This window comes from Panthera leo, chromosome B3, assembly GCF_018350215.1.
Source record: "Panthera leo isolate Ple1 chromosome B3, P.leo_Ple1_pat1.1, whole genome shotgun sequence".
NCBI lineage: Eukaryota > Metazoa > Chordata > Mammalia > Carnivora > Felidae > Panthera > Panthera leo.
In genome coordinates, this window is record NC_056684.1 from 117,729,023 (window position 1) to 117,747,633 (window position 18,611).

General features: G+C 37.5%; 1 protein-coding gene across 1 annotated transcript in view; it reads left to right on the forward strand.

The window, feature by feature from the left end:
- RBM25 (RNA binding motif protein 25) overlaps positions 1-18,611 on the forward strand; it is a 59,816-nt gene that overhangs the window by 30,516 nt on the left and 10,689 nt on the right. Inside the window, exons 7-13 of the mRNA XM_042943700.1 lie at positions 5,826-6,011; positions 7,386-7,439; positions 7,677-7,760; positions 11,281-11,567; positions 13,164-13,386; positions 13,686-13,775; positions 16,290-16,363. Of these exons, the coding sequence (XP_042799634.1) occupies positions 5,826-6,011; positions 7,386-7,439; positions 7,677-7,760; positions 11,281-11,567; positions 13,164-13,386; positions 13,686-13,775; positions 16,290-16,363 (998 nt within the window). The remainder of the gene's footprint in view (positions 1-5,825; positions 6,012-7,385; positions 7,440-7,676; positions 7,761-11,280; positions 11,568-13,163; positions 13,387-13,685; positions 13,776-16,289; positions 16,364-18,611) is intronic.

The following is an 18,611-nucleotide window of genomic DNA, read 5'->3' on the forward strand; positions in this document are numbered from 1 at the left end:
TGAATTCTTAGTTAAAATAAAGCATGGATTTAATGTCTTCACAGTTTTTATATAATTCTCTGGGTGTCTTTCTTTTTTTCCCTGTGTTTAATCATTAGCTGGTGAGGTGGTTTAATTTGTAGCATTTGCAGATCGTGTACTCTGTACGTGAAGCAAATCACTTTATTTGTATAAGGAAATGCACAGTTGAGACTTTGATTTAATTTGTAATCACTATTAGTGAGAGGAACCATAATTTAAATCTGTTTGTATCTTTAAGAATAGAATTGTAGCCACCTCCAATAAAAACAGAACAATTATTTCAGGTAAGATGAAATTTAAAACATTCACAGACCTGCCGTCTGGGTGGATTTGGCATAGTGCCCAGAGATACTTGAAGTCACAAGACAGGGCATAGTTTCCTAGAATGGCAACTTACTCAACAGTATTGGTGAAAAGAAAAAGCAATGCTGATCAGATAATTTTTGATCTTCTCAGATATTTTTATCAGATCATTTTTTTCAAATAACTTTTAAGTAAATGTAACTATTATGGAGTAGATTACAGATTTGTCATGATTTTTCAAGATAAAATATGAGAACAAATAGTTCTTCTTCTTTATTGTTGATTGTTGTGGAGAAGTGTAGAAAACTGACCTAAGATGGATGATACAAGAATGAGACATGGAGTGGGTGCCTGGATGGCTCCGTTTTTAAGGATGGCTCAGGTCATGATCTCACTGTTCTGAGTTCGAGTCCCGTATCCAGTGAAGCTTGAGCCCCACTTTGGGCGAGGTCGTGCCCCGCTTGGGGTGAGCATGAGCCCCACTTCGGGTTAGCCCTGCTTCTCTCCCCGTCTCCCTTTTTCTCTCTCTGCCCTCCCTGGGATTCCCTCTCGTCTTTCTCTGCCCTTTACTCACTTGTGCTGTCTCTCAAAAAAGAAAATGAGACATTGAGGAACTCATATGATAATGTATTCAGGCATTTTCCTGATTCCCAAGCAGAAGACAAAGCACAATTAGTTGTATAGTTCTTATTGGGTAAGAAAGAAAAGAAACACAAGTTTGTCTAGAAAGAGAGAGATTTTTCTTGACCCAGACTTTTAGTATATGTGCTGCAGAAGTAAGCACTTTCACCCAGAATTTCAAGAGGAATTATGTGTCTTGTCTAACAGCTTGATTGAAAGTTTTCATATAGATTTTGCAGAATTTGTAGAAACAATCTTTGGCCATTAGTAAAAGTATTCCTTTTGGGGTAGCCATACTGGTGTAGTTCATGCCCCGTTGCTTTCTGGCTGTTCAGGAGTAACAATTAGGAGTAGAGAGATCTGCTTGATCGTCACAAGTAGTGGTTAACCACACATTCAAGAATGACTTCTGGAGGTGCCTGGGTGGCTCATTTGGTTAAGTGTCTGACATTAACTTAGGTCATGATCTCATGGTTCGTGGGTTCAAGCTGTGCTTTGGGCTCTGTGCTGACATTTCGGAGCCTGATTGGGATTCTCTCTCTACCCCTTTCTCTCTTGCCCTCCCCCACTTGCTCTCTCCCTCTCAAAATAAACTAAAAAAAAAAAAAAAAAGACTTCCGACCAGTGTTGGAAGTACAGATAATCTCTGGACAGAGCCTCTTGGCATTGCATTTTAATTGAGGATGCATGCTGCAGATAGGGACATCTTTAATTTTTACATCTTTGCTGGAGATTAGTCTGGTTGAATCTACATTTTCTCAAAAGAAAGTGCTCTGCTTTTACTTAAGTTCCCAAAGAAGTTCTTGTTTTGGACCCTAGAGTCAAAACCAAGTCAGTGCCAAAGAGTGAGCCTGGAAGAGGTGTTTTTCAGCTTTACTACCAGTAGCTTTACTATTGAAGCTTTTAATTCCTCTGAAAAGAGCTAAATAGGTGGGCCACATAAACCTCTCAGATATTCAGTTGGTTTCTGTGGTCCTCTTGTACTGCTAACCCCCTCATCTTTTGGCGCTCAGTGTTATTGAACGTGCTTTCTGTTTCTGAAGTGAAGAAAAAACTGGAAATCAGAAAATTGTGTGTGGTTGAAGACCCAGAAGTAGACCTTAAGTTGAAACCAAAAAGAACTTTTCCTTCCATGATATGTCTGGTTATTTTTGGTTTTCTTACATTAACAATTGGTGAAGAGATTTGGGCTAATAAGCTTTCCTTCTAAAAATACACATTTTTAAAAAAATTTTTAACTTTAGGGGCGCCTGGGTGGCTCAGTCGGTTGAGCGTCCCGGTTTCGGCTCAGCTCATGATCTCACAGTTGTGAGTTTGAGCCCCACGTCGGGCTCTGTGCTGACAGCTTGGAGCCTGAGCCTGCTTCGAGTTCTGTATCTCCCTCTCTCTCTGCCCCTCCCCCGCTCATGCTCTGTGTCTGTCTCTGTCAAAAATAAATAAATATTAACAAAATTTTTTTTAAAAATTTTAACTTTATTTGAGGTAGAATGAGTGAGTGAGCATGCGAGCAAGTGGGGGAAGGGGCAGAGAAGGAGGGAGATAGGAGAATCCCGAGTAGGCTCTGCACCATCAGCATGGAGCCTGATGTGGGGTTCGAACCCATGAACTGTGAGATCGTGACCTGATCTGAAACCAAGAGACAGGTACTTAGCTGACTGAACCACCCAGGTGCCCCTAAAAATGTACATTTTCTCTGTAGATCAGAGGACGGTAGTCATTCATAAGGTGTGAATTCATTTCAAATGCTTTACTCCTAACTTAGGTAAGACCAGCTATACTAATATTTAAATTTGATTTGGGATGGTGGTGGGAGGGACCTCAGGGGCTTCTGAGTATTTTTAAATGACCAGGCCTTCAGATTTATAACCCTACTTCTAGTCTTATGCTTAGGAAAGGATGGAGATGTAGAGGGTTCGTGGAAAGGAGTTTAGAATGTAGGGGAAATGCTAAAGACAGACTTGATGGTCTCTCAGAAAGTGTGTTTTCTTTCTCTCTCTTTTTTTTTTAAGTTTATTTTGAGAGAGAGAGAGAAATAGGGCAGGGTGCACGCATGTGGGAGGGGGCAGAGGGAGAGGGGCTCAAATCTGTACTGTCAGCGTGGAGCCTGATGTAGGGCTCAAACCCAAGAACTGTGAGATCATGACCTGAGCCGAAGTCAGAACTTAACCGACTGAGCCACCCAGGCACCCCAAAGGTATTTTCATAATACAGAATTTAGGTCTCAGCAGTTGAGGATTTGGGTTGAAATGGTTCATGTGTGTCTCCGGACCTACAGTTTCAGTGGCAACTTACTGGCAGGTTAATTATTTAATTTAAAACCTGTGGAGAGGGCACCTGGTGGCTCTGTGCTGACAGTGTAGAGCCTACTTGGGATTCTCTCTCTATGCCCCTCCCCCGCTCATGCTGTCTCTCTCAAAATAAATAAACTTAAAGAAATTATTAAAAAAACAAAAAAGACCTGTGAAGAAGCAGAGCATTACTGAAGGGATTTTAGTGAATGCTGTACAGAGAACTTATTGCCATATATTATCGATTTAAAGTAAAAACACATCACCACAGTTATAGATTACAGTGTTTTTGGTAAATAAATTTTAAGTTTAATTACTGTTCTTGCGTAAAGCTTCTTTATCCAAGATAACCAAGTAAAAAGTTGGCGCAAGATTGGGTCAAGAGGCAGGTTTGGGAAAGTGAGGAACTTCGAGTGGTTAGTTTTATACCACACTTTATAACTTAACTTGAAGTTACCTGTATCGTAACTTCTTATCCTATTTGCTAAATACTTAAGGGCAAGGTCATTTCTTTTTCCCATATTGAATTTTTTGCCATCTAGCATAGTACCTACCTTGCAGATAGTAATCTCTTAATTTGTTGAGCCAGGGGGCACTTGGCTGGTTCAGTCGGTAGAGCATGCAACTCTTGACCTCGGGGTTTGAATTCGAGCCCCGTTTTGCATGTAGAGATTACTTAAAAAAATTTTTTCCTAATGAAAAAAAAATTTGTTGAGAAAATTAATTTAAGAAATAAATGCCTGTTGGGTGCCTGGGTGACTTGGTCAGTAAGTGTCCTGACTCTTGATCTCAGCTCAGGTCTTCTTGATCTCAGGGTTGTGAGCTGTTAAAAAAAAAAAAAAAAATTGCCTGTTGAAGAAGTATCCATTGAAGGTTGCTTTCAGAATTATGAAATCTGACATCACTAAGTTATATTAAGGAGCCACAAGATGTGAAACTTACCTTGAATAGTTGTATGCATTGTGACCAAGAGCCAGCATTTATGCAGAAGAGCATTGTTCTTATTTGAATCTGAAAACACATAACAACATGTTTACCAAGTAAATAGATAATTACTTTGAGGCATGTGTGTGTACAGTTTTAAATTACAAAAGTTTTTGTATACATCTTTATGTTTTTGCTTGTCATACTTTTCTATTTTTCCTAGTTTTAAGAAAAGACTGAGAGTACCTGGAAATTACCCAAAATTTTGAGGTCATTCTCTAAATTTTGTAGTTTGGGAACACCTGGCTTGTTCAGTTGGAAGAGCAAGTGATTTTTGATCTCGAGGTCGTGAGTTCGAGCCCCATGTTGGGTGTAGAGATTACTAAAAAACAAACAAACAAACAAAAAAACTTAAATATATATGGTTAAATTTTGTAGTTTGAATTGAATTAATTCCTTTACCAGGTACCTTTTAAAATAGAACTAAGATAAAAACAAAAAGAATTATAGTACGTTAGAAGTCAGTAATTTTTTTTTTTTTCACATCAACACAATTAGTCTAGTTTTCTTTTAAAATATAATAAAGTCCTAAGGGCACGTGGGTGGCTCAGTTGGTTAAGTGTCCGACTTTGGCTCAGGTCATGATCTCACAGTTCGTGGGTTCAAGCCCTCATGTCAGGCTCTGTGCTAACAGCCCAGAGCCTGGAGCCTTCTTCAGATTCTGTGTCCGCCACCCCCCCAACCCCCCTCCCCCCCAACCCCTTCCTGCCCCTTCCCCGCTTGTGCACACTCTCTCATAAATAAATAAATATTAAAAAGTAATAAATCCTGCAAATAGTTACTTGCGAGAAGCATTACAACATGAATTTTGTGTTTTTATTTTTTGTAATACTACATGTGCAAGTCATGGGAGAAAGACTTATGTAGTATTTAGAGTTGGTTCCTTCTTAGAGTATAAGTACCTGGTTTTTTTTTTAAGTGGTATTTCCACATTATAGAAAGCAGAAGGGGAAAAGAGATGCAGTTGTTTCAGCCCCTGGCCTATCTGATGCTTGCGTTTTGTCTTTTTTTTTTTTTTTATGCTTGCATTTTGTTGTATATAGCTACCTAGTGTTTTTCATTTGTTTAACCTACACATGCTTTTGTTTATTTTATTTCTATTTTTTTTTGCTTTTGTTTATTTTAAATGGTGTCTGTAATGGTGGCTGTCATAGTGTGTGTACAAGTGTATTTTGTTTTTTTCACATAATTAAATTTTCAAGTCTGAATTGGTTAATGTAGTAAATATCATTAGTTTGTGGAAGTATTTGAGCAAGACAGTCTGAAAACCTGAAAGCTTTGCAGATGTATTTGTGTACTATGTTAGTCCTGTGGTTTAATCTTCCCGTAACTGGTTGGGGGTCAGAATATTAGCTATTAAAGGAAGAAAGCAAAAGAAAATGATAAAGTATCAGTATCTGAGAAAAATCAGTAAGTCAAATGAAGTTTAGTTTTGTGAAGTTAAGAACAAAACCAAATCTGCATTTACTCGGACTACAGAGATGCTCTTTTGGAGAAAAACATGTTTGTTTTGTGTACTACCTTGTTTTAGAATGATTTTAATTTTCTTGGTTTTTTTTATTTTTTTCTGCCTTCCTGCCCCTGAATTTGCCTTTTTTTTTTTTAAAGAATGCAAGGCCAGAAACTGTCACTAATGATGATGAAGAAGCCTTAGATGAAGAGACAAAGAGAAGAGATCAGATGATCAAAGGGGCCATTGAAGTTTTAATTCGAGAATACTCCAGTGAGCTCAATGCCCCCTCACAAGAATCTGACTCTCACCCTAGGAAGAAGAAGAAGGAAAAGAAGGAGGACGTATGTGTTATTTGATTTCTGACAACAGAGTCATTTCTACGGTTTACTTTTTATGGTGTCACTCTTGTGCTTTCATTTCATTTTCACTTTCAAGGGGAAAATAAAATGACTAGCATTTATAACAATATACAGTTAAGCCTAATTTGACCATGTTTAATCAAGTAACTCATGATTTTTTTTTACCAAAATGTTTGTTTTGTGTGTTTGAAATGCACTGGCATGGATGCTTGTATTTATCTGTGGATTCAAATTTCATAAAGAAAAAACCTTAACTCATGAAGTAGAAGCTGGTACTAAGGGACAAAGGAAGTTTTTTTGTTTTTGTTTTTTTCGGCCGTGAAGGGGCTGGCTTTGCTTTGTCTTACTCCCTGATAATTGTTCTATCCCTGCTCTAAGCAGGATACCAGATGTCCTTCACTGAGGATTTTCACCCATTCTTTGATTCTTAGCCACGTTTTCTTATAAACTACTGCTTATTTCCCTCTGTGGACAGTAACACCATTGAACTTCTAACTGGAGGACTGTGAAAGAGTAGTACAAGATGAAACACTCCTCCCCAGGGTATTCTAATTTACCACTCTTTGCCTGCCTAAGCTAATTAAATAGTAATGAGTCCAGGTTGAAAGAAAATGTCTGTTTTTTTTTTAATATTCATTGCTTTGGATAAATTTAGAGAATTATGGGGAGTATTTTTTTGAAATATTGGAAGTATCTTACATGCACAGGTTATATGTGCCATGAAAGAGTACTGTGAAACATACACTCTAGTTTTTAAAATGAAGGGGTAGTTACAGTCATTTTATTTTGAATTTCAGTGCCTTATTTTATTTTGAATTTCGTTTTCAATTAGCTTTCTGGACAAATACATTTTTATTACTTGGCTTGTTTTTCCTTATGTGACCTTAAAAACCTGTCTAGTGAAATGCCAGTTGTTGGGAATGGGAATTGATAGTCATAGGGTAGTTGATGTTTTAGAGTTTGTTCTTCCTCTTCCAGCATTAATGGGAAGGGAAAAAATTACTAGACATATTTGTTTGTTATGGGTTGGGAGGAAAGAATCAAATCCTGCTGTATGGCAGGAATTATGGGTGAATACTGTTGGTATGATTTTTTCCTGGGTTTGGAGGAAAAAATCCTGCTAGTGAGACTTTGCTTATTCCATTGCCTGGGGGAATTGAAAGGTGAGGAGGTGGTAGGTGACAGGAGGGATTAAAGAGAGTGAGTGAAATCTTTTTTATTAAGTAATTTGAAATCAAGAAAATGTCACAGAAGTCTTGCATTGCTTGTAGTATAAACATACAGAGCATTGTTGTGCAGTGTAATGTTAACTCGTTGCTTTTTTTTTTTTTTTAATCTTTGTGGATTTTTCCGCAGATTTTCCGTAGATTTCCAGTGGCCCCACTGATCCCTTATCCACTCATCACTAAGGTTCGTTTACATTGACAATGACTGTTTACTGCTAATGGCCAGATTTGTGATTCTTATTCATCTGACATCTCATTATTTAACTTAGATCACTAGATTTCTTACTATATAAGTTCTGTTTGTTTAGTTACTATCTGTTTGTAAGGTGTACAGAATATCTAACTTCTAGTTTTAATATATTTGTATTGATGTAGATTGATCTATAATGCGTTCTCTCCTATTCCCCCCTATCTTTTTTAGGAGGATATAAATGCTATAGAAATGGAAGAAGACAAAAGAGATCTGATATCCCGAGAGATCAGCAAATTCAGAGACACACACAAGGTAGTATTCTTGTTTTTTCACTTGATACCAATCTAGACTTTTTACAGAATCCAAAGCAAACAGACAAAAAAAAAAAAAAACAACATTACATTAGAATATAATTTTAAATGCTTTTTATAGGTTAATTAATATCTAGATAGAGACAAAGAAACAGAAGACCATACCATTTTAAAGTGGTCCTTGACATATTGTGCTTAGTTGTTGCAGTTACTGACTACTCTACAGTCACCTCACTTGAGTATGAATAAAAGCTAATTTTACTTTTAGATTTTAACATAAACATCAAGATCAGATTTAAACTAGATTCAGTGGGGCAGCAGGATAACCTACACTGTAGTGTATTGCTGGGGGCATTTATTTAACTTAATCGTAGGAAAACCTTTGCTTTAGGGCCGAGATTGAAATTTAAGATTTATATTTGTGTAGATTTAAGTTGAGAGGGGGAGATTTTAAAAAGTAGGTCAGTGGTTACCAGACTTACCAAATTTTAGATGCATGGAAGAACTGTAAATTCCCATAAAGCTAATCTATTCATTGACCCCCACCATTATGATAGAGATCATATGGTGACTAATGCAAGATGAAACTCTCAGCTTGGAAAGTAACAAGGAATAGGATGTAAGTATGAGCTTCTGTTTTTTATTATATTTATGGATGCCCCCTCAGAAAAATATGCAAAGGGGTAACTGGCTTGGAAATGGGTATTTGTGCATAGTAAATCCCACTCACGAGTTTTGCCTATTGAAAGCTTCTCTCAATGACAGTGCATCTGTGAGTGTTCGCTGGTGTTGAAGGTGATGCTTATGGACGGTAAAACGCAAATATCGCATGAAATGTATTTTCATGTTAGAGATAATAAGATGTTACTGGTTATTACTCAAAATACTGAGTGATCTTTAACTCAGTGAAGTGTTAAGTGTTGATTTTTTCTTTCATACGATCTTCTTTTTTCTTACTGCTTTCCAAATCCCAAGTTGACAATTAATGCTATTGAATCAGTGCTGCTGAACACTTATTATCCAGATGCCCAGCCCTAGCTCACATACACAGTGCTTCTCCGGGAACTAAGTATCTAAAAGCACAAATAAAGTTTTCCCAAATTAATTTTGAGTTTAAATGGTAGTCTGTGGGAAGTCATTAGTTGGGATACTTTTGGGATACTGTGGGATACTTTTGGTTAGGTTCAATACGCAAATTCAGGGCCTGAGTAAGCTTGAAAATGGTATACAGTTGTGTGTGTGGTTTACCCCCTTGTTGTTATTTGTTAAACCCTGTCATGTCATTGGTAAAGTATGATGAAATTGTGTTTTTAACAAATTAATTCAAAAGATATTTGCTTCAGAGTTTGAGAAGCTGTCAGGCATTTGACTGCCTTAGACTTATTTCACTGTTGTTGGGGGGGGGTGGGGTGGGGATGTTTTGAATTTCCAAAATGTATTTTAAAAAAAGATCAAAATAAAAACAAAATATAGTTCTTTTTGTTGGGTGGTATGGTTAAAGGGGACATTTGAAACTCCAGTAACAAAAAATGAGCTCAGTGAACCTTTGCATGTTTTGGTATGAGTTTATTAAATAACCACGGACTGTCAGGGTATCAGCGTGGCAGGGGGCGTCCATTTACAGCACGGACGAGTCTGAAGAGAGACTAAGGTAAGATTTATGATTTTTTTTTTCCTGTCCTTTCCTCTTCATTATTTCATTACTTTCTTACATCCTTTTAGACTCACTTCCATATTCTCTTTCTCTAGTGTTTGTCTTAAAATATATATGTGTGTGTGTGTGTGTGTGTCTACCTACTGCATATAGATTGTTTTAGAAGTGCATTTACTATGGTCCAGATTCACTCACTTGTTCATTTACTTAGAACAAAACTTTTGAAATGAGTTCTGAAACAAATTATTATTTACATTAAGTGGAACTATACATCTAAAAAAGAAGTAGTGCAGTGAATAAGCAAAAGTAAAAACATTAACTCCTACAAAAGAGATTATTATTGGAACAGCTAAAATAGATCTGTAAGTATCTATTATCTCAGAAATAAACATTTCTTTATAAGTGTATGACACTGAGGTAAGTTTTGTGTAGTCTAGCCTCATTTTACAATACAAATTTTTATAGTCCATTAGAACTGTTTCAGACATTCTAATTTGCCCCTTTAAATAGTTTTCAGTTTCTGTCCTCTTTCTACCATTTCTTTTCTCTTCTCTTTGTAACTTCAGTGTATTCAGTCTTGGCTTTGCCTACATTCTCCTTTGATATAGACTGGCACAGCAGCTGAATATATTGATTTCTCATGCATTAGCTTCTCTTTCATAATCCTCTGTCAGTTCTCTGAACCATGAGCGAGAGAAAAAGAGTATGACAGGTAAGATTGCTTTTTAAAGTTGTTTTAAATGCTTTACATGACTGAGAAAAGACAAAAAAAAATGCACATTTTATTGTTGCAGTTTAAATTTCTTTTCGGTGACACTAAACATGGAACCAAAGGGATAAATGTATTCTGTTTTTGTTTTGTTTTTCCTGTTTGGGTTTTTCTTTTTTTTCTTTTTTTCGGAGTTTGTGTAGAAACCGTGTGGTACACTGGTAATCTTGTCAGGGTACAAACTTGGTCTGACTCTGTTATTTGGTTTATTTGTGAACCATGTACTTGCTCTTCCTCCCAGAAACATAGCTTGTAGGCAAGGTTAATCCAGTGTTGGCGATCCATGTCCTAGCACAGCATCTGTAAGTTCATATGCAATCGTTCCTTCCAAGGATGGATTTATCACTGTTGATATATTTTTATTGTCTTATAGGCATAATGGGCATAAATATGTTGCTTTTAAAATTAAGTGAAATGAGAATATTACAATTATGTACATTTTTGCTTGAAGTGAGTGTATTTTCAAACTTTTCGTATTTGGTGGGCTGTCCATCTTGTAATGGTGGGAGTAAATGTTTCCATTGAGATAATAGGGCAAATCTTGGCTGAATTCAGCTTATCTTTGGGAGGGTGGGCAAACCAGAGGGTAGAAGATTATTTGTATTACAGTGACCTGACTCTCCTCCCCCACCTCCCCTTTAAAACCTTCAAGTAGTAACCTTTTACGTAATGGGAAGTCTGGGGGTTATATTTAGTATCAGTAGTAAATCAGTAGTTGCACTGGTTTACAGAAATTCATAATGAGAGGAATTACATTTTAGCTAAGTGATTGTATTTCTAGATATTATTTTTAATCACCACATTCCTCATGGTCATTTTAGTTGTTACGTAATCATTGAGTGGCCAGCCACACTTGACGCAATCTCCCAGCATCCAAGATTGGAGATTCCTGGTCTGTGTAGAGTATCTGGGTTTGCACGCAATCTATATAGTCTTGTGATTGCTTCAGTTTAATTTGCCAAGTAAAACCACAAGTACTTAATATTAAAGTACCAGTGGTTTGGTTATTATTGTTCCCCATATTGGGCATTGCGCCGGGAAATATCTGAATACTGGAGCTACAGAGTTAACTCTAAAAGTACTTTTATTGGTTTCTAGAAACTGGAAGAAGAGAAAGGCAAAAAGGAAAAAGAAAGACAGGAAATTGAGAAAGAACGGAGAGAAAGAGAGAGGGAGCGTGAAAGGGAACGAGAAAGGCGAGAACGGGAACGAGAAAGGGAAAGAGAACGTGAACGAGAAAAGGAGAAGGAACGGGAGCGGGAACGAGAACGGGATAGGGATCGTGACCGCACTAAAGAGAGAGATCGGGACCGAGACCGCGAGAGAGACCGGGACCGCGATCGGGAAAGGAGCTCGGATCGGAATAAGGACAGGAGTCGATCAAGGTAAGGCTTGGTGGAAGTTACCGTTTGCTGATTGCTTCAGTAGAACTGTACGTTGTTACTCTCCACACTGTTTATGTTTCTGTGAGGAGAGAATTTTCTTAGCCACAGAGCATGCCTGGCTTACTGTCTCACGCACGTAAGCATTGGTTCAAGTAACGGTTTTCAACTTCAGAGTTAATTACTGTCTGAAGCCAGGATTTACACGGACCCAGAATGCAGCCACTCTCCACCCGGTGTTCTGGGAAGACATGAGTCCCTGTTGTCTCCCTGGGTCGGTGGGCATCTTTTCTATTTACCATTTCATTGAGGTCCCATGTCCTGGGAAATCAGCTCTAGGACCACTGCTTTTAGCCACTCATGTCTGTATGTGGTCCTGTAGCCTGCTGTATGGCCACAACTCCCCCGCCCGGCCCAGCTCTCAATTTACTCTCTATTTAGGACTTCTCTAGTTAATTTCACCTTGTTTTATTATTTTTCTCCTTAATTTTGTTGAATTTGATGAATCATCTTAAATTATTTAGGAATGAGGTAAAGAAAAAATGAACAAAGGAAGGAAGTGGGGAAGGATGAAAAACTCACCTTTTTTCCCCAAGCTGGTTTTCAGATAATACATTTCTGTGTTGTAGGTTTTCACCTGATTGTAACCAAAAGGAGGTCCACTTTTAGTCCACCAGTTGCTGAAACTAGAAATCCAGTGTCCTTAATCTTTAGTGGGCATTAAAATCTTTTAACTTCCTCTGCTGGAATAATCATTATCCTCTTGAGTAACCGTTATTGAGAATTTGACATATATACAATAGCATATTTTTACTACAGATATGAATACATAAACTATTGTTTTATGTACTATGTACATACATATATTGTATTTAATGAGATCCATGGCATCATACTACATATATTCTGCAATTTTTTTTTTATCACTTTGACATAAATATTGGAGGACACTTCATTGCTGGTAGATACAGTTATAATTTATCCATGCAACATGCCAAAATGCTCTTCTCTCCACATCTTTGCCAACATTTATGTTCTTTGATCACTAGTGGGGTAGACTATCTTTTAACTTGTTTGTCCTTGGTATTTCTTTTTTTTTTTTTTTTTTTTAATTTTTTTTCACATTTATTTATTTTTGAGACAGAGAGAGACAGAGCATGAACGGGGGAGGGTCAGAGAGAGGGAGACACAGAATCCGAAACAGGCTCCAGGCTCCAGGCTCCGAGCTGTCAGCACAGAGCCCGACGCGGGGCTCGAACTCACAAACTGTGAGATCGTGACCTGAGCCGAAGTCGGACGCTTAACCAACTGAGCCACCCAGGCGCCCCTGTCCTTGGTATTTCTTATATCTGGGTTTGTCTGTTTTCTGAAATACTGATAAGCATTAACGCTGAATTTAGAATGCAGTTTAGAATTAGGGACTAGAATTATATTGTGTCTTTCTGGTGAATGTAGAGGAGTTTACAATTCTGCAGAAATCAAATGCTAAATTCTGGCCTGTGATTTTGTGTATTTTGTAATATATGTTGTCCTCCTTTCCCTCGGTTTTAAAGGAAAACAGAGGGATTGACAGACTTTGTAAATCTTTTGTTTATATAGAGAAAAGAGCAGAGATCGTGAAAGGGAACGGGAGCGGGAAAGAGAGAGAGAGAGAGAACGGGAACGAGAAAGAGAACGAGAGCGCGAGAGAGAGCGAGAAAGGGAACGGGAACGAGAGAGAGAGAAAGACAAGAAGCGGGACCGAGAAGAGGATGAAGAGGATGCTTATGAACGAAGAAAACTTGAAAGAAAACTCCGCGAGAAAGAAGCTGCTTACCAAGAGGTAAATTGAGAAAATGCTTTAAATTTTTTTTAATTAATTAAAAAAAATTTTAACGTTTATTTATTTTTGAGAGAGTGTGCGCGTGCGCAAGCGTGAACAGGAGAGGGACAGAGAGAGAGAGTAGTGGGGGACAGAGGGTTCGAAGCAAGCTTTTTGTTGACAGCAGAGAGTCTGATGTGGGGTCGAACTCCCAAACCTTGAAATGCTTTCAGTTTTAAAGCTTTGCTACTCAGTAAGTTAGTCAAACATGTTGGGGCCCTTTGCTTACATTTGTGAAGCTTTGGCAATTTTTTTTTTAGCGCCTTAAGAATTGGGAAATCAGAGAACGGAAGAAAACCCGGGAGTATGAGAAGGAGGCCGAAAGAGAAGAAGAAAGAAGAAGAGAAATGGTAATTATTCTAGGTTGATAAGTGATTTTTCAAATAAAAAGCAGATCAAATTCTTTACCATTAACTAGAATTAGAAGTAACTTTATAATTAAAATGTATAAGCTCTCAGTATAGATAACTTAATTTTTACATATTTCAAGTAATCTTCAGACAATTCCAGACCACCAAAATCTTTCTTACTCTTACTTTTCACATTTTTGCTGCCTATAAACAAAATTACTTTTTGGCAATACCACTGAAGTAAATCTGTCATAGAGGAGGAATGTGTAAAATGATTAGTTATAGAACATTCTTTGATTAAGAATCTGCAGCATTTTGAATTTGAAGAGGCATTGATACTGTTCTGTATTGGTGTAGTATATGTGGATGAAGGGAATCGTGCCATGAGAAGACCTGTTTTTTTTTCCCTCTTGATGTTTTTATTTAAATCCCAGTTAACATACAGTGTAAAGAAAGACCTCTGTTTTTATAAATCAAAATTATTATCTTCAGTATATAGTATCTATGAATTACTTTTTTCCTTATGCTCTGTTTCTTTTAAATACATGATAATCATAAAAATGAACCTTACATTTTGCATTCATGCTATTTGATAAACGATAATAGTAAAGCAGTTCGCATAGGCCGTTACTAAGTAGAATGACAAAAGATTTTATATAGTATTTGTTTTAGTGGCATGTTCCATGTGTTCTGTCTTTGCCAGAATTTCACGAAGGTTTCTTTATCTCCAGTTTGGAGATTATTCTTCCAAAAACTTCACAGAAGTTAGGAATTTTCAAATAGCTTTTGAACATGAAACATAGAGGGAGTAAGTAACCAAAAGAGGGTGCATGCAGCAACTAGATAGATAGTATGGGTTTTCTGTGTAGTAGATCCATAATGCCAGAGAATGAACGTAATTTCAGTTCTCCTGAATTGGTGCTCCCATTCTGGAATTTCTTTCTCATCGCTAGGTTAGAAAATAGGAAGAGAATAATATAGTGAGAAACAATTAAAATAAGAAATGTTTGCCACGAACAACATGGTGGAATAGATTTGAAGTGATTCTGCTTCTTAACAAACAAATCTGAAATCTGTCTTTCTAGAGAAAAATTTCCTATTATTCTTTGAGAGCTTTAAAAAAGTCCAGTTACAAAAGCAGTTACGTGCTCATTATATAAACATAAGCGAGTAACAAGTATATGATGTAAAAAGTGAAAGTTTCTACTCCTCAAGACTGGTAACTTATGTTTGTATTTTTAGTATGTGCCTCATGCACCATCCTGTGTTTATTTAGATATTTGTAAATTTTGTCGTTTCTACTTGACAGCCTGTTTTCGTTTATTTGACCCATTTTGTGTGTACATTATATCCCAGCCTTGGGCTTGTGCTGGGTACTGGGCACACAAGAGTAACTATTACTTCTAACTTTAGGCAGGTAGTTACTGTAGTGTATGTGTGAGTGTTTAAGGTATGGTAAATGTGTGTTTACAGTATTTAGGGAGTACAGAAAGAATGACTAATTCTGTCTGGGGGTAGGAATTTGTGACGGATAGATGGTTAGGTTAAGCAGGTTTTTACAGAGAGGTAACATTTGAACTGGATGAAATTATTAAAATTTTACTTTAGTCAAAATAATGAACTTTTACTATATTTAGAAGCCTAGCATTATCTGCTTTGTACGTAGATACAAAAGTTGTTGATATAATAGATGAGAATATAAATTCTAAGTAAATATTTATTTACTTATATTGTATAGCTTTATGTAATTGTTACCTGTAAGTGCTATTAAATATAATAATTATATTTGAAATTCCAAAAATAAGAGAGAGTCCTATACTTTAATGGTTTGTGCACTAAGAGTTAGATAGGTATTACATTGATTGATTGATTGAGGGAAAGCGTGCGCATGCGCAAGTGGGGGAGTGACGGGGGTGAGGTGGGGAGAACCTTAAGCAGACTCCATGTCCAGCACATAGCCCAATGTGGGGCTTGATCTTATGAACCTTGAGATCATGACCTGAGCCAAAGTTAAGAGTTGGACGCTTAACTGACTGAGCCACCCAGGCACCCCTAGATTTTTATGCGTGAACATGATTTGGATTTTCAATTCTACATTTTATAAAAACTGCTTTCTATAGCATAATACCCCTACAAATGAAATATAGAATTTTTTTTTTTTAATAGATTCTATAAAATAGCTTACAATTTTGTTTCTTCATATGCTCAAGTTTCATTACCGTATGTTGAAGATTATATTCAGGGAGTAAATACTATATGTGGCATACTGTATGTGCTTTTTGCAAGGATAAGTCCTAAATCTGACTTGTTTCAAGAGTAAAGGATAGAATATATCTAATGTTATTTAAATTAAATAGATCAAGTACACGAGAATTATAGTATTCAAGTGATATGGATGAGAAAAATCTATTTCCCAAGAAAGGAGGAGGGGCTAACAAATATGACCTTTTAAGGGGGTAACCTAACATTACCCACATGTTAATTTTGTACACTTTGTCTTCAATTTTCTCACAGGCAAAAGAAGCTAAACGACTAAAAGAATTCTTAGAAGATTATGATGACGATAGAGATGATCCCAAATATTACAGGTAAAGACGCCTTGCTTTATGAACTCATCTTTTAGTATTATTAGCCTTATGTTCCCTACCAGAGCAGACAGGTTCACTCAGTGGGATAATAAAGAAAATCTGCATGTTCTACCTTGTAATCACCCCCATATTTGATATGTTGTTTTGGGGAGTACAGGGGAGAACTGTTGGAAAGAGATCAACAATTCTATCTTTTTTGGGGGGTGTCCATAATAGTATTAAAACCGCTTAACTTTTTTCATGTGTTTTAAAGAGGTCCAGTTTTTATAACAAGTTATAACTAGTTTTTGTTTTTTAAATTTTTTTAACGTTCATTTTTGAGAGACAGAGCAAGAGTGGGGGAGGGTCAGAGAGAGTGGGAGACACAGAATCAGAAGCAGGTTCCGAGCTGTCTGTACAAAGCTCGAGGCGGGGCTCAAACGCAGGGACCACGAGATCATGACCTGAGCTGAAGAAGTTGGACGCTTAACCCACTGAACCACCCGGGCACCCCAATAGCTAGTAATAACTATTTAAGGTGGTCTAAAAATTTTTGTCTTCAAGGATTTCAAGAATGTTACAAAGCCAACCAAACACCATCCCATCCGCTGCCCAATTGACATATTTTTCTGAAGTGATGGTTGTAAAGCCTACCTTTCCTCCTCCTGTAAAGTCATGTTCCCATGGCATTTCTAAACTACTCTTATTTTAGGGGCGCCTGGGAGGCTCAGTTTAGGGTCCGAATTCAGCTTGGGTCATGATCTCACCGTTCGTGGGTTCGAGCCCTGCATTGGGCTCTGTGCTGACAGCTCAGAGCCTGGAGCCTGCTTTGGGTTCTGTGTCTCCCCTGCTGTGTGCCCTCCCCCACTTGTGCTGTCTCTTTCAAAAGTAAACATTAAAAAATAATAATAAACTACTCTAATTTTAGTGCTGTGACAGTAGTGTAAATTTGTTTGCTTTGTTCTCCTTCCTCCATCCCAAACTATAATTTCCCTGAAACTATGGACAATATTGTGATTTTTTTTTTTTATCTCCTGTACCTAACGTGATCCAGGCATGTAGGGAAGGCATTTAATGTATAATTTTAATATACTTACTGCACATAATTAAAACATTGGAATTAACAATTTTTTTTTTTTTTTTTTTACATTTTATTTATTTTTGATAGAGACAGAGCACAAGTGGGGGAGGGGGGCAGAGACAGAGACACAGAATCCGAAGCAGGCTCCAGGCTCTGAGCTGTCAGCACAGATCCCGATGCGGGGCTCGAACTCACATACTGAGAGATCATGACCTGAGCCCAAGTCGGACGCTTAACTAACTCAGCCACCCAGGTGCCCCTGGAATTAGCAACTTAAGTGCACGCCAAGGATTTGACTTTTTAGAAAAGGGAAAAAAAGTCAGTAAATTATTGAATTGTAAAATCAGTATTATAGAATTTCAACATTCTGGGATATATAATAAACTGCTGGGTAGAGAGAATCTCCGTTTTCTGTTGATTCTGCACTGCTTCCTTCTAGGATGTTTTCCATTATGGAAAGAATTGATTTAAATTGAAGATAAAGAACGGGGCGACTGGGTGGCTCAGTCGGTTAAGCCTCTGACTTCAGCTCAGGTCATGATCTCATGGTTCGTGGGTTCGAGCCCTGCATCAGGCTCTATGCTGACTGCTCAGAGCCTGGAGCCTGCTTCGGATTCTGTGTCTTCCTCTGTCTCTGCCCCTCCCCCGCTCACGCTTTGTCTCTTTCTCTTAAAAATAAACAAATATTAAAAAAAAGAACTATTCTTCATGGTATTACTACTCCTTGTATTAATTTTTCACAACTTGGCATCCAAAAGAACACAAGTTATGTGTCGGGGTTTCTCTCTGTAATAAGTACAAAATGAGAGCTTTCTTTCATCTGAAAACTGCTTTTCTACTTGTTTAAGATACTTATTTAAAATGACTTGAGGCATCTGAGTGGCTCAGTCAATTAAGTGCTGACTCTTGATCTCAGCTCCGGTCGTGATCACATGGTTCCTGAGATCGATCCCTCCCCGAGTAAGCACTGAGCCTACTTGTGATTCTCTCTCTTCCTCACACACTGCCCTTTCCCTGCTCTTGCACTCATGTTCTCTCCCTCTCAAGATAAACTTAAAAATGAACAAATAAATAAAATGACTTAAGAATGAGTCATGGTGGTAAATGAGAAGACAGTGTTTCCTTATTAAACATTACCAGGTAGCACATTGTCTTGGGTGTTGGTGTTCTGCAGATAAAGAACAGTAA